The 22,985-nt window shown below is 38.8% G+C and overlaps 2 protein-coding genes across 2 annotated transcripts in view; one reads left to right on the top strand and one right to left on the bottom strand.

The window, feature by feature from the left end:
- CHMP3 (charged multivesicular body protein 3) overlaps positions 1–22,985 on the bottom strand; it is an 84,132-nt gene that overhangs the window by 21,267 nt on the left and 39,880 nt on the right. Inside the window, exon 3 of the mRNA XM_029231824.1 lies at positions 15,725–15,904. Coding sequence (XP_029087657.1) covers positions 15,725–15,904 — 180 coding nt within the window. The remainder of the gene's footprint in view (positions 1–15,724; positions 15,905–22,985) is intronic.
- On the top strand, positions 12,052–15,471 carry LOC114900592 (UPF0729 protein C18orf32 homolog). The gene is made up of 2 exons (XM_029231825.1): positions 12,052–13,160; positions 14,873–15,471. Exons 1-2 carry the CDS (start codon positions 12,842–12,844, stop codon positions 14,917–14,919), a joined length of 366 nt encoding a protein of 121 aa, XP_029087658.1. The 5' UTR covers positions 12,052–12,841; the 3' UTR covers positions 14,920–15,471.

The raw sequence follows: 22,985 nt of genomic DNA, 5'->3' as shown, positions 1-22,985 counted from the left end.
AATTTTGTACCACGATCTTTACTGACTGTACCAGTAACTATCAAATTTATAGAAATATTCGTCCTGTGGCTGTTTCTTATCCATTAAAAAAAAAAAAGCAAAAGAATACTATGAAAGCACAGCTTGGCAAAGGTATTTCTATAGGAAGCAAAACAGAGGGCTGGAATTGTGGCTTTCTGATGATCCCGCTTGCTGCAGGGATAAAAAGGGCTTTAAATTCTACAGAGACGGTTGTCTCCAGTCACTCTCACCTAATGCCAATCACGGACTCTTACACTACATTTACAGCTGAGTAAAGTAAGTATTTATATGAATAATGACTAAAATCAAATATAAAACAATGGAAACAATCAATCTGTTAGGGAGATAGATTTTTTTCACCCTTTAAAAAATTTCTCTTAATGTTGTATTTTGTTTGTGCAAAGGAAAAATATTTCATTTGAAAAAGACAATTTGCTCTATAGAATTTGAATTTGTAAAAAATTTTGAGGGAAAACATTGAAAACCATTGTTAAACATCAGTATGGACAACAGTAACACAGATATGTATTTATTTTAGAAGACTACTATTGTTCAGGAGGCCTTAAAGAAACTGAATTTAATCTTACATATGTTATATCACTGTTAATCATTAAATGCCAAGTAAAGGGGAAAATATGTTCCTATTTGTTTATTTAAGGGCTTGGACTTATAGACCTGGGTAATAAATAAATGTGTGTGTGTGTATGAAATGACGTACTGTTAGACTAAATATATACATTTAGGTGGTACTCTAATAGAAGTTACTGTTGGACAAGAGGGCTGAGGCCACGACAAGGGAAATGGTGAACATTTACTTTTTATTTTATATATTTCTGTAGTATTTTTTTAAACAGTAAGCCTGCATAACTTAAATTACAAATACTAAAGAATTATGAAAAACGTGTTTTGATTCAACATCGGTTTAAATTTCAAAGCGTCATGTTTTACCTGAAAGATCCATACTTTGCAAACTTGCTTTGAAGTGCGCTAATCAAAGCCAGGAAACAAAGCAAAGAAACACAACAAAGAAGGAAATAGCAGCAGGTACAGAGGTAGAGGAGCCTCCCTGGCCTGGCTCTCCGTCTTCACTACCTCCCTCGCCCCTCTAGTCACTCTGCCCCCAGCACCCAAGACCTTAGAGCTCCCCTTCGGTCTCTGCTGCCAGGACCCCATCATGGCCCCAACACCTGGGCCTGCCTCACTTTTTTTTAAAATTTTGGGGGTGGCAAAATAAACATAACATAAAATTTACTGTTTTAACCATTTTTAAGTGTAGTTCAGTGGCATTAACTACATTTGTATTGTTGTGCAACCATCACCATTATCCATTTCCAAAACTTTTTCATCTTCCCAAATTGAAATTCTGTCCTCATTAAACTCCTAACTCCCCATCCCCCCTCCCTCCAGCTCCTGGCAACCACCATACTACTTTCTGGCTCTATGATTTTGACGATTCTATGTACCTCATAGAAGCAGAATCACTTTTGTGACAGGCATATTTCACTTAGCATAATGCCTTCAATGTTCATCCATGTTGTAACATGTCAGAACTTCCTTTTAAAAAAAAAATTATTTGTTTATTTGGCTGCGTCGGGTCTTAGTTGCGGCATGCAGGATCTTTCATTCTGGCGTATGGGCTTCTTCTAGAGCACGTGGGCTTAGTTGCCCCGCAGCATGTGGGATCTTAGTTCCCTGACCAGGGATCGAACCCGTGTCCCCTGCACTGGAAGGAGGATTCTTAACCACTGCACCACCAGTGAAGTCCCTTCCTTCCTTTTTAAGGCTGAATAATATTCCATTGTGTGTATTATATACCATGTTTTGTTTATCCATTCATCCTTCAATACACTTGGGGTTGCCTTTACCTTTTGCCTATTATAAATAACACTGTTATGAACAGGGATGTACAAATATCTGAGTCCCTGCTTCCAATTCTTACTTACCCAGAAGTGGAATTTCTGGATCATTTGACAATTCTATTTCCTGCCCCACCTTTTTACCTGTCTCTTAACTTTCTCCCCCAACCAAAACATACTCATCATCTATCTTGTTCTGCAAGAAACTGCTGTCAGAATGCTATCACTTGGAAAACATCTAATCGTGACAAACGTATTAAGAGCTGACAAGGCTTAACATATTACCCCTCCCAGGGACATTTGCACTTGAATAGAGGAACAGCTTAAAAATTAAACATTTATTTATTTATTTTTGGCTGTGTCGGGTCTTAGTTGCAGCGTGCAGGCTCCTTGTTGTGGCTGACGGGCTTCTCACTAGTTGTGGACCACGTGCTCAGCAGTTGCAGCGCACAGGCTTAGTTCCCAGACCAGGGCTCAAACCCGTGTCCCCTGCATTGGAAGGCGGATTCTTAACCACTGGACCACCAAGCAAGTCCCAAATAGAGGAGCATCTTAAGGAGAAGGAATGACTTCATCAAATTGGCTTTTCAAACAACAACAGGCTTGGGGTGGGACGGGGGACACTGGAGGTCAAAACAGACAAAACCTCTCAGGAACTCGTGTCACAGTATTTCTAGTGTTCTCTTTTCTCATCCCCCCAAATGTAGACTCCTCCCTCCTGCTCTGTTCTGGGCTCTATCATCAGTTACCTTCTCTGTTGTATTTAACTTGCCAACAGACAACATCCAACTATAAACCCTCTCAACAACCCCCTCCCTGGGGATTCCTCCTGCCAGGCACCGTGCTCAGGAGCTGGGGAAGCAGGGTGACCCTCATGGAGCCAGTCTGGACAGCCCCAGATGGAGTCTCCTGTCTCTCTTAGGGCCTGTTCCTCCCTCTGGGCTTCCACTGTCTTTTAGTGCCCTTCAGTCTTTCCGGGGTCAAGGGTTTGGAGCACCTCAGGCTTATTTCTGCCTTCACCATGTCCACTTAACTCTGCACCCAGAACAGTTCTCCAGTGTGCTCTCTCCCACTCATCCCACCAGACTAACCCATCCGGGCCCTGCCCATCCCCTCTCGGGTCCTCCCACCTCCCGCCTGGCTGCATCTGCAGCCTGTGCTTACAGTGTGCGAGGCTCCCCACTGCCTAGGAAATGAAGTCACCGCTCCTCAGCCGAACTCTCCAAACTCTGACTCCAAATTACCTTTCTAGCCTCACCTCCCACTGCCCCCTGTCATGCACTCTTGTCGGACTGGATCGAGAGCTGTTTGCTGAACACAGCGTGAACTACCTTACCTGTGCCTCTGTGCCCCCAATCCCTCTACCCAGACACCTCTCTGGTTCTCCCGCATGGCTCTCCCTCTGAACTCCCACTGCAGTTTATCTGCAGCACCTCCACAGCACGTCTCAATCTGAACTTGTCTCTGAAAAGCGCTGCTCTCCTAACAGCTGTCACAACCGTCTTCCTCAGCTGCCTGCTCATCCTCTCCGACCACCCCTCCCCCTTGCTCCCAGGTACCCCAACCTCCCAGAACCTCCTTCAGTGTCTGAGGACACAGTTCTTTGCGGCCCCAGGGCCTTCACACATGCCGGCTAACACTCTGCTTGGAACCAGGTTCCCCCCTGCCCCAACGCTTAATTACTCATCCTCCTTCAGATATCATCACGGCATGAAAGGAGCCACCCTTGAGTGCATTTCCCTTTTACACTCTCCTAGTGCCCATCACAGTTTGCATTTATAAATATCCATTTATTTGATTATTTAATTTACTGTTTTATTAGGTATGTTTATTTTTATTAAATTTATCTATTTTTTGCTTTTCACTCCATAGCTAAGGTCAATGACTGCCTATAATGTTCACTATTTTATCCCTGCTCCCCAGCAATATATCTGGCACATAATAGGGGCTAAAAGAAATGGATTTATTACATGAATTATCATTTTTCTCTTTGTAGCTTAGGCTACCTGCCTGAGAAGACTGGGGAAGGTCCTCATGAAACCTACACTTAATCCAGCCTCCCCACTCACTTACCTCCCTTTCGCTCTTTCTTAAAAAAGAGGAGATGGGGAGAAGGAGCTCTGAGAAACAATGCAAGGAACATAAGAAAAAACATTTTTAAAGATTATCAAGGGTACAGGCACTAGTCCCCTCCACCAGGAAGCCTACACAACACAATGAACCAACCTTAGCCACTGGGGACAGACACCAAAAACAACGGGAACTATGAACCTGTGGCCTGCGAAAAGGAGACCCAAAACACAGTACATTAAGCAAAATGAGAAGACAGAGAAACACACAGCAGATGAAGGAGCAAGGCAAAAACCCACCAGACCTAACAAATGCAGAGGAAATAGGCAGTCTACTTGAAAAAGAATTCAGAATAATGATAGTAACGATGATCCAAAATCTTGGGAATAGAATGGAGAAAACATAAGAAAAGTTTAACAAGGACCTAGAAGAACTAAAGAGCAAACAAAAAGTGATGAACAACACAATAAATGAAATATAAAATTCTCTAGAAGGGATCAACAGCAGAATAACTGAGGCAGAAGAACGGATAAGTAACCTGGAGGATAAAATAGTGGAAATAACTACTGCAGAACAGAATAAAGAAAAAAGAATGAAAAGAATTGAGGACAGTCTCAGAGACCTCTGGGACAACATTAACTGCGTCAACATTTGAATTACAGGGGTCCCAGAAGAAGAAGAGAAAAAGAAAGGGACTGAGAAGATATTTGAAGAGATTATAGTTGAAAACTTCCCTAATATGAGAAAGGAAATAGTTAATCAAGTCCAGGAAGCACAGAGAGTCCCATACAGGATAAATGCAAGGAGAAACACACCAAGACACATATTAATGAAACTATCAAAAATTAAACACAAAGAACAAATATTAAAAGCAGCAAGGGAAAAACAACAAATAACACATAAGGGAATCCCCATAAGGTTAGCAGCTGATCTTTCAGCAGAAACTCTGCAAGCCAGAAGGGAGTGGCAGGACATATTTAAAGTGATGAACAGGAAAAACCTACAGCCAAGATTACTCTACCCAGCAAGGATCTCATTCAGATTTGACAGAGAAATTAAAACCTTTACAGACAAGCAAAAGCTAAGGGAATTCAGCACCACCAAACCAGCTTTACAACAAATGCTAAAGGAACTTCTCTAGGCAGGAAACACAAGAAAAGGAAAAGACCTACAATAATAAACCCAAAACAATTAAGAAAATGGTAATAGGAACATACATATAGATAATTACTTTAAATGTAAATGGATTAAATGCTCCAACCAAAAGACATAGATTGGCTGAATGGATACAAAAAAAAGACCCATATATATGCTATCTACAAGAGACCCACTTCAGACCTAGGGACACATACAGACTGAGAGTGAGGGGATGGAAAAACATATTCCATGCAAATGGAAATCAAAAGAAAGCTGGAGTAGCAATTCTCATATCAGACAAAACAGACATTAAAACAAAGACTATTACAAGAGACAAAGAGGGACACTACATAATGATCAAGGGATCAATACAAGAAGATATAACAACTGTAAATATTTATGCACCCAACATAGGAGTACCTCAATACATAAGGCAAATGCTAACAGCCATAAAAGGGGAAATCGACAGTAGCACAGTAATAGTAGGAGACTTTAGCACCCCACTTTCACCAATGGACAGATCATCCAAAATGAAAATAAATAAGGAAACACAAGCTTTAAATGATACATTAAACAAGATGGACTTAATTGATACTTATAGGACATTCCATCCAAAAACAACAGAATACACATTATCCTCAAGTGCTCATGGAACATTCTCCAGGATAGATCATATCTTGTGTCACAAATCAAGCCTTGGTAAATTTAAGAAAATTGAAATCGTATCAAGTATCTTTTCTGACCACAATGCTATGAGACTAGATTTCAATTACAGGAAAATATCTGTAAGAAATACAAACATGTGGAGGCTAAACAACACACTACTTAATAACCAAGAGATCACTGAAGAAATCAAAGAGGAAATCAAAAGATACCTAGAAACAAATGACAATGAAAACACAACCCAAAACCTATGGGATGCAGCAAAAGCAGTTCTAAGAGGGAAGTTTATAGCAATACAATCCTACCTTAAAGAAACAACTCAAATAAACAACCTAACCTTACACCTAAAGCAATTAGAGAAGAAGAACAAAAAAACCCCAAAGTTAGCAGAAGGAAAGAAATCATAAAGATGAGATCAGAAATAAATGAAAAAGAAATGAAGGAAACAATAGCAAAGATCAATAAAACTAAAAGCTGGTTCTTTGAGAAGATTAACAAAATTGATAAACCATTAGCCAGACTTATCAAGAAAAAAAGGGAGAAGACTAAAATCAATAGAATTAGAAATGAAAAAGGAGAAGTAACTGACACTGCAGAAATACCAAGGATCAGGAGAGATTACGACAAGCAACTGTATGCCAGTAAAATGGACAATGTGGAAGAAATGGACAAATTCTTAGAAATGCACAACCTTCCGAGACTGAACCAGAAAGAAACGTAAAATATGAACAGGGCAACCACAAGCACTGAAATTGAAACTGTGATTAAAAATCTTGCAACAAACAATAGTCCAGGACCAGACGGCTTCACAGACGAATTCTATCAAACATTTAGAGAAGAGCTAACACCTATCCTTCTCAAACTCTTCCAAAATATAGCAGAGGGAGGAACACTCCCAAACTCATTCTACGAGGCCACCATCACTCTGATAGCAAAACCAGACAATGACGTCACAAAGAAAGAAAACTACAGGCCAATATCACTGATGAACATAGATGCTAAAATCCTCAACAAAATACTAGCAAACAGAATCCAACAGAACATTAAAAGGATCATACACTATGATCAAGTGGGGTTTATCCCAGGAATGCAAGGATTCGTCAATATATGCAAATCAATGAACGTGATACACCATATTAACAAATTGAAGGAGAAAAACGATATGATCATCTCAATAGATGCAGAGAAAGTTTTCGACAAAATTCAACACCCATTTATGATAAAAATCCCCCAGAAAGTAGGCATAGAGGGAACTTTCCTCAACATAATAAAGGCCATATATGACAAATCCACAGCCAACATCGTTCTCAATGGTGAAAAACTGAAACCATTTCCACTAAGATCAGGAATAAGACAAGGCTGCCCCCTCTCACCACTATTATTCAATATAGTTGTGGAAGTTTTAGCCACAGCAATCACAGAAGAAAAAGGAATCCAAATTGGAAAAGAAGAAGTAAAGCTGTCACTGTATGCAGATGACATGATACTATACATAGAGAATCCTAAAGATGCTACCAGAAAACTACTAGAGCTAATCAGTGAATCTGGTAAAGTAACAGGATACAAAATTAATGCACAGAAATCTCTGGCATTCCTATACACTAATGATGAAAAATCTGAAAGTGAAATTAAGAAAACACTCCCATTTACCACTGCAACAAGAAGAATAAAATATTTAGGAATAAACCTACCTAAGGAGACAAAAGACCTGTATGCAGAAAATTATAAGACACTGATGAAAGAAATTAAAGATGATACAAATAGATGGAGAGATATACCATGTTCTTGGATTGGAAGAATCAACATTGTGAAAATGACTCTACTACCCAAATTAATCTACAGATTCAATGTAATCCCTATCAAACTACCACTGGCATTTTTCACAGAACTAGAACAAAAAATTTCACAATTTGTATGGAAACACAAAAGACCCCAAAGAGCCAAAGCAATCTTGAGAAAGAAAAACGGAGCTGGAGGAATCAGGCTCCCTGACTTCAGACTATACTACAAAGCTACAGTAATCAAGACAATATGGTACTGGCACAGAAACAGAAATATAGATCAATGGAAACGGACAGAAAGCCCAGAGATAAACCCACGCACATATGGTCACCTTATCTTTGTTAAAGGAGGCAAGAATATACAGTGGAGAAAAGACAGCCTTTTCAATAAGTGGTGCTGGGAAAACTGGACAGCTACAAGTAAAAGAATGAAATTAGAACACTCCCTAACACCATACACAAAAATAAACTCAAAATGGATTAAAGACCTAAATGTAAGGCCAGACACCATCAAACTCTTAGAGGAAAACATAGGCAGAACACTCTATGACATAAATCACAGCAAGATCCTTTTTGACCCACCTCCTAGAGAAATGGAAATAAAAACAAAAATAAACAAATGAGACCTAATGAAGCTTAAAAGCTTTTGCACAGCAAAGGAAACCATAAACAAGACGAAAAGACAACCCTCAGAATGGGAGAAAATATTTGCAAATGAAGCAACTGACAAAGGATTAATCTCCAAAATTTACAAGCAGCTCATGCAGCTCAACATTAGAAAAACCAACAACCCAATGCAAAAATGGGCAGAAGACCTAAATGGACATTTCTCCAAAGAAGATATACAGATTGCCAACAAACACATGAAAGAATGCTCAACATCATTAATCATTAGAGAAACGCAAATCAAAACTACAATGAGATATCATCTCACACCAGTCAGAATGGCCATCACCAAAAAATCTACAAACAATAAATGCTGGAGAGGGTGTGGAGAAAAGGGAACCCTCTTGCACTGTTGGTAGGAATGTAAATTGATACAGCCACTATGGAGAACAGTATGGAGGTTCCTTAAAAAACTAAAAATAGAACTACCATATGACCCAGCATTCCCACTCCTGGGCATATACCCTGAGAAAACCATAATTCAAAAAGAGTCATGTACCAAAATGTTCTTTGCAGCTCTAGTTACAATAGCCAGGACACGGAAGCAAATGAAGTGTCCATCAACAGATGAACGGAGAAAGAAGATGTGGCACATATATACAATGGAATATTATTCAGCCATAAAAAGGAATGAAACTGAGTTATTTGTAGTGAGGTGGATGGACCTAGAGACTCTCATACAGAGTGAAGTTAAGTCAGCAAGAGAAAAACAAATACCATATGCTAACACATATATATGGAATCTAAAAAAAAAAAAAAAAGGGGTCATGAAGAACCTAGAGGCAAGATGGGAATAAAGATGCAGACCTACTAGAGAATGGACTTGAGGATACAGGGAGGGAGAAGGGTAAGCTGGGACAAAGTGAGAGAGTGGCATGGACATACATACACTACCAAATATAAAATAGGTAGCTAGTGGGAAGCAGCCGCATAGCACAGGGAGATCAGCTCGATGCTTTGTGACCACCTAGAGGGGTGGGATAGGGAGGGTGGGAGGGAGGAAGACACAAGAGGGAAGAGATATGGGAACATATGTATATGTATAACTGATTCACTTTGTTATAAAGCAGAAACTAACACACCATTGTAAAGCAATTATAGTCCAATAAAGATGTTAAAAAATAAATAAATAAATAAAATAGCAAAGGGAAAAAAAAAGATTATCAAGGGGATGGGGGAGAAATGGACTGGGAGTTTGGGGTTATTAGATGCAAACTACTACATACAGAATGGATGGACAGCAAGGTCTTGCTGTAGAGCACAGGGAACTATATTCAACATCCTGAGAGAAACCATAATGGAAAGGAATATAAAAAAGAATACATATTTTTAAAAAGACTATCAATAATAAAGAACAAATTACATTCATGAAATAAGAACAAGATGATTTTTTTAAAAAAGATCAGAGAACTCTTTCCTGAAAGTTAAAATTAAGACAGCTAAAATAAAGAATTCGAGAAGAAATAGAAAATAAAGTTGAGCAAATTTCTCAGAAAGTAGAACACAAAGACAAATTGATGACGATAATGACAATAACATTTAGAACCTACATATACAGCAGTTACCATGTGCCAGGCACTGAATTAAGTCTCACAACTATTCTATGAGGAAGGTACTATGATTATTTGCAAAGTGAAAACAGGAAAGATAAAAAAATTAAAGGATCAGTCTGGGAAATCTAACAACTGACTAAAATCTTTCCTAACAACTGACTAAAATCTTTTCCTTTCAGAAAGAAATAGAAAATATAGTGGAAATGAAATGAAGACATCGACATACCCAAGAACTGAAGGACAAAGAAACAGAAGGGATAGAACCCTTGCTTTTTAGAAACCCATGTTGAAATATCTGCAAATGAAATTATATGATGTCTTGGATTCCCAGGGGAAAATACAGGGAGAGGCGGGGATACAGATGAAGTAAGACCAGCCAAGATTCTTGGATGGGCATATTAATTTTGACGTATCCATTAAGATATGAGTGGAGATGCCAACTATACACTGATAAAGTCAGGCCTGAAGATAAAGATTTGGAAATCAATGGCATTTAAAGGCATGAGGTTAGATGAGATCCCCTATGCGGAGAGAGGCAAGATGGAAAAGAGCAGAGGATCTAGAACAGAGCCCTAGAGTATTTTAACATACAAGTACCAAACAGCAGATACTTTACTTTTCAGGGGTGATAAAGCCACAATATAATACATATTTGAAACAACATAATATATTATTATGGATGTATACTTAAGGGATAAACAGGCTCTTGATATACGTTATGTTTACGGTTACGTTCATTACTGAAAGTACATGCTACAGGAGAAGAGATATTTTTCATGTAGATTAATGAATATTTGTGAGCTATAACTCATTGCAAAGATAGTTTGGAATCAGTACACAGGAAGAAAAGGTGAACAGAAGAGACTGGTCAAGCCCACTAGTTCCCAGGGAAATGTTATAACATTTCTCAAAAATTAAAATGTCTGACAAAGGTTGGTGGAAAGGTATGGAAGAAAGAACCCTTATCCGCTGCTGATGGGAATACAAATTTGGAGAACAATTTTGCAATTCTAGCAAAATTTAAACCCACCTGTTTTTAACCCAGCAATTCTACTTCTGAGTATATACCTGTCCTAAAGAAACACGTGTAAAAGTGAAAAGACATTCACGGCAGCACTGTTTAGTAATAGCAAAAACTGAAAACAGCCTAAATGTCCATCAACAGGGAAGAGAAAAATAAAATGTGAAACATTCACAGGACGGAATACCACCCAGTAGTTAAAAACATATTTATTTATCATGTCAAACTATATTTATCATTATATCAATATATTTATCAAAATATATTTATCATCGTATCAAAATATATTTATCATTATATTTATGGGTATATTTCAACAGGACAATGATAAATGGGAAAAAAAGATGCAGAATGGTACACACAGTATAATACCATTTATACAAATTTTAATATTCATGATAGTGGTTACCTCTGAGGAGGCTGAAAGAGAAGGGAATGGAACTGTAAAGGTGTATTAAAGAAGCTTCAACTTTAGTAATACTGCTTTCTTTTACAATATAAAAACTAAGGCGGGGAGAAGTGGGTGTGGGATGAATTGGGAGATTGGGACTGACATATATACACTACTATGTATAAAATAGATAACTAATGTGAACCTACTGTGTAGCACAGGGGACTCTACTCAATGCTGTGGTGTGGTGACCTAAATGGGACGGAAATCTAAAACACAGTGGATATATGTGTAAGTATGACTGATTCACTTTGCTGTACAGCAAGAAACTAACACAACATTGTAAAGCAACTATACTCTAATAAAAATTAATTTTAAAAAAACTGAGGCAAATATAACAAAATGTCAAATTGTGTTGGTTCTGGGTGTTAGGTACATAAACACGCACTATATTATCCTGTGTACTGCTATCTTTGCACCTGGGGAGAAAAAGAGTCTGTGAATACAGTGCTTTATTCATAGGGGGAAAAAGGGCAAAATAAGCTATATGTTTTTTGATGTTGATTCAGTAAAAGAAATGCTGAAAAATTTAAAAATAAGCTTATCATGGTCAACTGAACATGTATCTTTTCAGCATGTTGCAGAAAAAATAGGGAGTAAATATGAAGCTTTCAATGATGGCTGTAAAAGTCAAGTATATTTAGTTAAGCTTTCAAAATAACAGATAAGATTAGACTGTTTCTCCACAGTACTGAATACTTGGCTTGTCCAAAAGGCATATATCTAGGTTATATATCCAATATTTAAAGAGCCTAGATACATCACTTTAGGGCTGAAATAACACAGTTGTTAAAAGTTAAGAAGATATGGTACAAACAGTTGTGTTATTTTTTTTTACTCTTTCTTAATCCATGGATTGTTTTCTTCAGTATCTGGAGAAAGAAACTGATATATTCACTATTAGGCACATTAAAAAAACCACATTCAAATGTTAAAACTGAACATAAAGAAATACCTTCAGAGCCAAGTACGACCAAATAATGAATTAAGTACTCATTTGGCACCAGCGTTTACATTGAAACATTCAAGTCTTCTAACTTTTGAGTGTGATGTACTCATCAATGTAGTAACTGACAGAGTTGAAGATATTCTTTTTTTGGCTGCACTGTGCGGCTTGCGGGATCTTAGTTCCCCGACCAGGGCTTGAACCTGGGCCACGGCAGTGAAAGCGCAGAGTCCTAACCACTGGACCACCAGGGCATTCCCTGAAGGTATTCTTTAGTGAAAAATTACCCTGTAATTTCTGAATCTGTACTCAGTCTAATTATCTGACAGTTATTTGCTGCTATTCTCAAAGAACTCTAATTCTGAGTTAGGATTTCTTCATTTAACCGAAAATAAGTAAGAAAAGAAACCAACTGGATGTAAAATTTAACCTATGCCTCAAGCTGTCAGTGATCTGGAGACAGATGCCTGTGGAAGATCACAATGGTATTATACTGGACACTGAAAGGTAACTAAATTATGTTTATTTTTAAATATTATAATGAGTTTTTGAAAATTAAATTGGGCGGTGCCCACTGGGTTGGCTGTGGCATGTCCCCCTCTGACTTCCCCTCTGGAAGCGTGGACACTGCCACTGGGGCTTGGTGGTCGCAGGTCAGAATCTCAAGCCTGGGACAATGGTGTGCATTCCCTGCATCGTCATTCTAGTTGTGCTCTGGGTCTACAAAAAGTTCCTGGAACCATATATATACCCTCTGATTTCCCCCTTTGTTAGTTGTATGTGGCCTAGGAAAGCTATAAGAGAATCCAATGATAAAAACAAAGGCAAAATAGACTGTAAGGGTGCAGACATAAATGGATTACCAACAAGAGGACCAACAGAAATCTCTGATAAAAAGAAAGACTTAAGTGACTGTCACAAAGGATCTCATTGTTTTAAAAATGGATCTGATAGGGCTTCCCTGGTGGCACAATGGTTGAGAGTCCGCCTGCCGATGCAGGGGACATGGGTTCGTACCCCGGTCCGGGAGGATCCCACGTGCCGCGGAGCAGCTGGGCCCGTGAGCCATGGCTGCTGAGCCTGCGCATCCAGAGCCTGTGCTCCGCAACGGGAGAGGCCACAACAGTGAGAGGCCCGCGTACCGCAAAGAAACAAAACAAAACAAAACATAAAATGGATCTGATAGTATGAAGCACCTTCTTTGTACTTGTCTCTGATCTTTTTTCCTGAGACCAGAATTTGGGCTAGATAGTTTACATATTTACCTGACACTAATCAGGAAATACCTGGTATTTGTATTTAAAATGTAGCTAGTTATATTTAATGACCTCATTCCTGAGTTCCTTTTTCATTAAAGTAGCTTTCATTTCTTTTATTGCAGTTTTAAAAATATGAATAAATAAAAGGTTCATGCCAGTAGACACTGTTACTGAATCAATCCCTAAAAATCCTTGGGCCTCTAGTTTTTATTCAGGCTCTTCAAATTTGAGGAGTATAATTTGACTGTGAAACAGTGCAGTGAAACTGTGCGGTGAAATGAAAGGTAGTTTTTGGAGATGACAATGACTTGAAACATAAAGATGTAATTATTGTCTAACTCAATGGAGCAGCTCATCTATGAGAGTAGTAATTACTGTTTATTGCTCTGAGGAAGACAGAAAAGACAGGGAAATGGGGTAACCTCTCTGAAAAATAGAACATCTTTAACATAAATGGCTAATGTATATTATAAAATTCTAATCCTTGTCGTATTCCTTCTATTCCTACAAATGTATTAAATATTCAGTTTAGCTTGTTGTTTTTTCTTTTAAAATATAAATATTTAAAAGTAAGATTTTTTAACCACATCAGAAATCAGGATTGTAATAGTGTGATGGCATCAGGATAGTTATGGAGGAGCAATATTTTTTTTCTTCTTCTTTTTTAAAGTTTAGATTGTATCAGTTATTTTGTTCCATAATAAGACACTACAATTCGTGGTTTTCAGCAACAGTGACGTGACTGCACAGTTATTTGCTGGTCTGGGCCTCTCCACATGATCTTTCATCCCGGGCCTCTTCATTTTAGTGTAAGGATCTATAAATATTCAAAGACGATGAGATGTATCTTTATAGAATATTTATTTTCTCTGAAGCAAGGAGAAGTTAGAAAGGACTCCCTGCCTTGGGTCCCCAGTGAAGTCCTGGGTCCTAACTGAGGCTCTGTGAAGCTGTGTCTGGTCAAGTCATTGATCCACCTTGGACTTCCTTTGATATAAATGTGTTTCAACTTTTCTGCCCCACCCTACCTGAGGGATAAGATAAATTCTCATTAGCAACTAAATCCAGTTGATTAATTTAGTTTGTTTTTTAAGGTATTAAAAACTATATTATGAAAATAGCAGATGTTCATAGTAGAACAATGCAAGGGCAGGTTAAATGAAAAGTTAATGTTCTTCCTCTACTCTCATTTCTTTGTTCTAGCTCCACAGATGTAACCACTATTAGCTTTTTGTATAGCCTTCTAGCAACTTTCTTTTTTTTTTTTTTTTTTGTGGTACGCGGGCCTCTCACTGTTGTGGCCTCTCCTGTTGCGGAGCACAGGCTTCAGATGCGCAGGCTCAGCGGCCACGGCTCACGGGCCCAGCCGCTCTGCGGCATGTGGGATCTTCCCGGACCGGGGCACGAACCCGCATCCCCTGCATCGGCAGGCAGACTCAACCAACCACTGCACCACCAGGAAAGCCCTAGCAACTTTCTTAAAATATATCATTAAAAAAAAAATTAAATTGATAGTACACATGTATGCTGAATACCCAATACAGGGCCTGCAGGTTCCTAAGATGTAAGAAAGCATTAGGTTGAGAGTCAGAGATGAGGCAGAAAAGGAGGTGAGTGAAAGCCAAAGACAAACTTAGACTATTTAAAATCCTGCCTGGGGCAACTCTGGGCCTAGGGCCGAAGAAACTCTTTCCTTCATCCTCCCTCTAAGGTGTGGGCGCACTGCTTATGCCTATGACTCAACCCTCAGGTCACTTTACAACACTGTTCATGTGAGGAAATACAGTCTGAATTCTAAACAAAGTACATTTAGATGGAGATTTTCCCATTATTTCAACAACACTGGCAAAAGAAAATGAATAACAATAAAATAAAAATGAGAGTAATAAGTATATTTTGCTTTTGTATAACACTCCAATTAAGACAATGTAAGGAATAAAAACCAGAGCTAAGACTGTCCTTCCTCATATATACACTAACAAACGTAAGGTAGATAGCTAGTGGGAAGCAGCCGCATAGCACAGGGAGATCAGCTCGGTGCTCTGTGACCGCCTGGAGGGGTGGGATAGGGAGGGTGGGAGGGAGGGAGATGCAAGAGGGAAGAGATATGGGAACATATGTATATGTATAACTGATTCATTTTGTTGTGAAGCAGAAACTAACACACCATTGTAAAGCAATTATACCCCAATAAAGATGTTAAAAAAAAAAAAAAAGACCTTCCTATTCAAGGAAACCAGTGTTATAATAACGGCAAGAGCATCAGCTAATGATGTGGCTGTAAGGTACCGCTGTCTTACCCAGCTGATTCTTCATCCCCATGAGCACGGAGTTCATGTGTGCTTTGGATGCATAGAGCTTGCTCACGGCCTTCCTTGACCTGATCATCTCCTTGGCCAGAACCACACAGACATCCTTCTGACCCTTCTTGGCAGCATCTTTCACAGATCGTTTCACTTTTTCTTCTTCTCTTTGGATATCTAAATTTAGAACATAAGACAGAACATCAAAAAATTAAGGGTAAACCAGGAGAGTTATTGGCACTGAAATCCGTTCTTACTGTGATCTAAATGTTATCTATTAAACAGGAAAACAGACAGGAGGATATAAACTAAATAAAAATAATTAATGGGTTGGTATTCATTATTTCCGGAAACACTAAAGTAATATAAGAGTAAACAGAGGGCTTCCCTGGTGGTGCAGTGGTTGAGAATCTGCCTGCTAATGCAGGGGACACGGGTTTGAGCCCTGGTCTGGGAAGATCCCACATGCCACGGAGCAACTAGGCCCGTGAGCCACAACTACCGAGCCTGTGCGTCTGGAGCCTGTGCTCCACAACAAGAGAGGCTGTGATAGTGAGAGGCCCACGCACCGCAATGAAGAGTGGCCCCCGCTTGCCACAACTAGAGAAAGCCCTTGCACAGAAACGAAGATCCAACACAGCCATAAATAAATAAATAAATAAATAAATAAAAAGCCAAGCATTTGAAGCCCTTAAAAAAAAAAAAAAAGAGTAAACAGAAAAGTAAATCCTAATACACTACACAAAATTTCAAAACTGACTTTGCAAGCCCATTCTAACATCTGTTGGTACTGGTACTAAGGAACTTTAAAAATACTGTAAATGCGGGGAATTCCCTGGTGGTCCAGTGGTTGGACTCAGCCCTTCACTGCCATGGCCCTGGGTTCAATCCCTGGTTGGGGAACTCAGATCCTGCAAGCCGCATGGCATGGCCAAAAAGAAAAAGAATACTGTAAATGAATTCCAGAGCTTGCTCTCATAATCAATAAGTAGTATTCCCACAATTACAGGAGTACAACCTCAGTACATTTATTAATGATTTATAAAAACCTACAACTAAAGGAAAGCCTGAACATACAAAAAGTATCACATCAGTATCAACTAGAGGTAAGATATGTCTATGTTACGTGCTTTATGATTAGTAGAGATTTTTTCCAATTGTGGTAAAATATACATAACATCAAATTTACCATCCTAACCATTTTTAAGTACACAGTTCAGTGGTATTAAGTACATTCATATTGTTGTGAACCATCACCACAATCCGTCTCCAGAACTCTTTACAGTTTTCAACACTGAAACTCAAAGGCTTTAAATAATAACTCCCTATTCCCTCCTCCCACCAGCCCCTGGCAAATACCATTCCACTTCCTGTCTTTATGAATTTGACTACTCTAGGTACCTTATGTAAGAGGAATCCTACAGTATTTTGTGTGTGTGTGTGTGACTGGCTTATTTAACTTAGCATAAAGTCTTCAAGGTTCAGCCATGTTGGAGCATGTATCAGACACCCTGCTTTTTAAAGGCCGAATATTACATTGCATATATATACCAAATTTTGTTTATCCATTCAGCTATCGACAGACACTTGGGTTGCTTTCACAGCCTTTAGCTATTGTGAATAATGCTGCTATGAACATGAGTGTACAAGTATCTTTTTGAGACCCTGCTTTCAAATCATTTGTGTATATACTTATATTACCATAGACTTCATGGCTTAAAAATCATGAATTTATTTCTCACAGTTCTGGAAGCTGGGAAGTCCAAGATCAGGGTTCCTAGTAAGAACCTACTTCCTGGTTTGTAGGTGAATGCCTTCTTGCTGTATCTTCACAGGGCAGAGAGTTCACCTCTTGTCTCTCCTCTTATAAGGGCACTAATACCATTCATAAGGGCTACACCCTCATGACCTAATTACCTCCCAAAGGCCCCACCTCCAAATACCATCACATTGGGATTAGGGCTTCGATGTATGAAATTTAGGGGCACACAAACCTTCAGTCTATAGCATTCTGCCTCTGCGTACCCCCCCCCAATTTATGACCTTCTCATATGCAAAATGCATTCATTCCAACCCAACAGCCTCAAAAGTCTTAACTCATTCCAGCATCAACTTTAATGTTTAAGTCCAAAGTCTCATCTAGATATTCTCTAAATCAGATATGGGTGGGACCTGAAGTATGATTCAACCTGAGGCAAAATTCTTCTCCAGCTACGAATTTGTGACAGGCATAGAATAATCATTCTTACTCCAAAAGAAAAAAACAGGAAAGAAGGAAGGGGTGACAGGTCCCAAGCAAGTCCAAAACCTAGCAAGGCAAACTCCATGAGCTCTTAAGACTCAAGAATAATCCTCTGTGAGTAGAGCCACAGAGGTAGAAAACAAACTTATTTTGTTTGGGGGTGGGGTGGGGGAGGGAGAATAAATTGGGAGATTGGGATGGACGTATACACACTACTATATATAAAATAGATAACTAATAAGAACCTGCTGTATAGTACAGGTAACTCTACTCAATACTCTGTAATGGACTATATGGGAAAACAATCTATATAAAAGAGTGTACATATGTATATGTATAACTGATTCACTTTGCTGTACAGCAGAAACGAACACAACACTGTAAATCAACTATACTCCAATAAAAAACAAGCAAACAAACAAGAAAAATAAGAATAAACCTCTTTGGTTTGATATTCTGACTTTCAGACCCACAAGGGTGGCAATGTCACCACGATGGCTGGTGGGGTACCACCATGCTGCAGCTTTCTGTGGGGGCCCCACCCAAGCTGAGGCTCTGCCAGGCAAGGGGTCTTTGGTTGGAGGCAGCCTAGCATATATAGGAACTGAGGTAGTGGCCCTGATGATGTCTGAATCAGATTTGGGGACATTCTTTCCTTTCCCTGAAGAAAAGTGCAAGTTAAAAGCCTAAGTTTTACTGTCTTGTCCTGTAAAATCTAAGAAGTCAGGCAGCCTTCCTTTATTCTGACCTGGATCCGTCCCCATCAGTTCAGACTGGCAGTGATCTCTCTGGAGTAGCTGATAAAATCCATGGGTCACACCCATACTAATCTCCTTATCAAATGGTCAGTCACATAGGTCAGCCGTACACTTGGTGTCTTCTGAACCAGCTTTCTCAGTTTTGCAATATGGACAAACAGAGATTATTCCAAATCTCTAAGTTCTGGTTCCACTTTGCTTAACAATTCCTTCTTCATTTCTCTCTCCTCGCATCTTACTATAAGTAGTCAGGAAGAACCATGCCACTCCTCCTATATTTTGCTTAGAAATCTCCTCAGCTAAACACACAATTTCATTGCTTGCAAGTTCTAATTTCCACAAAACACACTTCAGACCCTGAACACACTTCAGCCAAGTTCTTTGCCACTTTATCAAGAATTGCCTTTTCGCCACTGTCCAATAACATGTTTCTCATTTCCGTTTGAGATCTCATCAGAACGGCCTTTACCATCCATACTTCTACTAACATTATGTACATGGTTATTTACGTGTTCTCTAAGATGGAGGTTTTCTCTCCAGCTCTGTTTTTTTCCCTTAAGCCCTCACCAGAATCATCTTTAAAGGTCCACTCCTGGCGAACGAGGGTTTTGGTAGCACGCAACTCGAAATTCTTCTAGCCTCTACCCATTAACCTAGTTCCAAAGCTGCTTCCACATTTTATGTGTTTGTTACAGCTTCTTGGTACCAATATCTGTATTAGTGAGATTAGTCAGGCTGCTATAATAAAAATACCATAGATTAGGTGGCTTAAACAACAGAAATTTATTTCAAACAGTTCTGGAAGCTGGGAAGTCCAAGATCAAGGTGCTGGCAAATTCAGTTCCTGATGGAAGCCCCCTTTTTCTGGTTTGCAGATGGATGCCTTCTTGCTGTGTCCTCTCACATGGAAGACAGATATTATTTGTCTTGTGTCTCTTCTGATAACAGCACTAATCTCGTTCATGAGGGCTCCACCTTCATGGACTAATTACTTGCTAAAAGCACCCCCCCCCAACCCCGCTGCCCTCCACCAAATGCTATCACATTGGAGATTAGGGCTTCAACACATGAATTTGGGAAGGACACAAACCTTCAGCCCACAGCAATACTCGAAACTGGAATTTCTGGATCACATGGTAATTCTATTTTTAACCTTTTGGGCAACAGCTCTGTTTTCCACAGCTGCTGCACCATTTTACATTCCTGCCAATGGTGATCAATGGTTCTAACTTCTCCACATCCTTTGCCAACATTTGTTACTTTATGTTTTGTTTTGACTGATAGCAGCCATCCTAATGGGTATAAGGTGGTAGCACATCCTGATTTTGATTTATATTTCCCTAATGATTAGTGATGTTGAGCATCTTTTCATGTGCTTACTGACCACTGGTATGTTTTCTTCAAAAACTATTCTATAGACTTGAAAGGCTATTCAAGTCCTTTGTCCGTTTTTGAATATTTATTTGGATGCGCCAGGTCTTAGTTGTGGCACACAGGATCTTCGTTGTGGTGTGCAGGATCTTTGGTTGCAGCACGTGGGGTCTTTAGTTGCAGCGTGTGGCATCTTTTAGTTGTGGCATGCAGGATCTTTTAGTTGCTGCATGTGGGATCTAGTTCCCTGACCAGGGACTGAACCCGGGCCCCCATTATTGGGAGTGTGCAATCTTAACCACTGGACCACCAGGAAAGTGCCTGAAAAGGGCTTTTTAAAGTTGAGTTTTACGAGGTCAGTTCTACGTATATTCTGCAAATATTTTCTCCCAATCTATGGGTTGCCCTTTTAGTGTTTTCTCTTTTTACTGTGTCTTTTGATTCACAAACTTTTTAATTTTCATGAAGTCTATGTGGTCTGTTATATTTTTTTGTTACCTGTGGCTTTCAGGTCATATCCAAGAAATCACTGCCAAACCCAATGTTGTGAAGCTATGGCCCTGTTTCCTTCTAGGAGTTTTCTAGTTTTAGCTTTTACATTTAGGTCTCTGATCCATTTTTAATTAATTTCCATATATGGTTTTAGGTAAGGGTCCAAACTCATTCTTTTGCATGTGGAAATCCAGTTTACATAGCACCATTAGTTGAGAAGGCTGTCTTTTCCTCACTGAATGGTCCTCACATATATTTGACCATATACGTGAGGGTTGATTTCTGGGCTCTCTATTTTATCTCACTGGTCTTTATGACTGTCTTCATGCCAGTAGCATACTGGTTTTATTTAGACAGTTTTGTAGGAAGTGTTTTTCCTTACAGTTTTATTGATATATAACTGACATACAGCACTGTATAAGTTTAAGGTACACAGCATGATGACTTACTGACAGAGATCATGAAATGATGATCACAGTAAGTTAACATCTATCATCATATAGACAGAAAATAAAACACAGAAAAAGTATTTCTTCCTTGTGATGAGAACTCAGGATTTACTCTCTTAACAGCTTTCATATATAACCTACAGCAGTGTTCATTATATTCATCCTGTCATACATTACATCCCTAGTACTTATCTTATACTGCAAGTTTGTACCTTTTGACCACTTTCATCCAATTCTCACTCCCCCCAAACCCCGACTCTGGTGACCACAAATCTGATCTCTTTTTCTATGAGTTTGTTTGTTTGTGGTTTTTTGAACTATAATTGACCTACGACACTATGATAGTTCCTGGTGTACAGCATAGTGATTTGGTATTTCTGTACATTACAAAATGATCACCACAATAAGTCTAGTTACCATCTGTCATCATACAATGATACTACATTATTATTGACTATATTCCCCACTCTGTACATTTCACCCCTGTGACTCATTTATTTTGTAACTGGAAGTCTGTACCTCTTAATCCCCCTCACCCATTTCACTCATTTACCTGCGCCCCTCCCCTCTGGCAACCATCCGTTTGTTCTCTGTATCAATAACGGTTTCTGTTTTGCTATGTTTGTTCATTTGTTTTGTTTTTTAGATTCCAAGTACAAGTGAAATCATATGGTATTTTCTTTCTGTCTTAATTTCACTTATCATATTACCCTCTAGGTCCATCCAGGTTGTCACAAACAACAAGATTTCAGTCCTTTTTATGGTTGAGTAGTATTCTAGCTTATATATGTCTATACACACACCACATCTTTATCCATTCATCTATCAGGGGCACTTAGGTTGCTTCCATATCTTGGCTACTGTGAGTAAGGCTGCAATAATCATAGGAGTGAATATATCTTTTCAAATTAGTGTTTTTGTTTTCTTTGGAAAAATACCTAGAAGTAAAATTGCTGGATCATATGGTAGTTCTAATTTTTTGAAGAACCTCCATGCTGTTTTCTGTAGTTGTTGCCACAATTTACATTCCCATCAATACTGCACAAGGGCTCCCTATTCTCCACATCCTAATCCACACTTGTTTGTTGTCTTTTTAATAATAGCCATTCTCACAGGTGTGAGATGGTATCTCACTCTGGTTTTGATTTGCATTTCCCTGATGATTAGTGATGCTGAGCATCTTTTCTTGTGTCTGTTGGCCATCTGTATGTCTTCTTTGGAAAAATGCCTATTCGGGTTCTCTGCCCATTTTTAAATCAGTTTTATTGCCTATTTGAGGTCTTTTGTGCTTCCATATAAATTTTAGAATTATTTGTTCAGTGAAAAATGCCACTGGAATTCTGATACGTACTGAAATGAATCTATACATGGCTTCAAGTAGTATGGCTATTTTAATAACATTAATTCTTCAAATCCACGAGCATGGTATATCTTTCCATTTGTTTCTGTCATCTTCAGTTTATTTCATCAGTGTCTTATAGTTTTCTGAGTACAAGTTTTTTACCTCCTTGGTTAGATTTACTCCTAGGTATTTTATTCTTTCTGATGGAATTGTTTTCTTAATTTCTCTTTCTGACAGTTTGTTGTTAGTGTAAGAAACACAACAGATTTCTCTGTATTAATTTTGTATCCTACAACTTTACTGAATTCATTTATTATTTCTAATAGTTATTTGGTGGCATCTTCAGGATTTTCTACACATAGTATCATGTCATCTTTAAATAGTAACAGTTTTACTTCTTCGTTTCTAATTTGGATTCCTTTTATTTCTTTTTCTGGTCTGACTGCATGGCTAGGACTTCCAATGCTATGTTAAATAAACAGGGCAAGAGTGGGCATCTTTGTCTTGTTCCTGATCTTAGACGAAATGTTTTCAGCTTTTCAACCTTGAGTATGATGTTGGCTATGGGTTTGTCATAGATGGCCTTTATCATGTTGAGTGATGC

Source organism: Monodon monoceros, unplaced genomic scaffold (genome assembly GCF_005190385.1).
Source record: "Monodon monoceros isolate NGI ecotype Baffin Bay Population unplaced genomic scaffold, NGI_Narwhal_1 Super_Scaffold_19, whole genome shotgun sequence".
Taxonomy (NCBI): domain Eukaryota; kingdom Metazoa; phylum Chordata; class Mammalia; order Artiodactyla; family Monodontidae; genus Monodon; species Monodon monoceros.
This window is presented reverse-complemented; position numbering and strand designations above follow the sequence as displayed.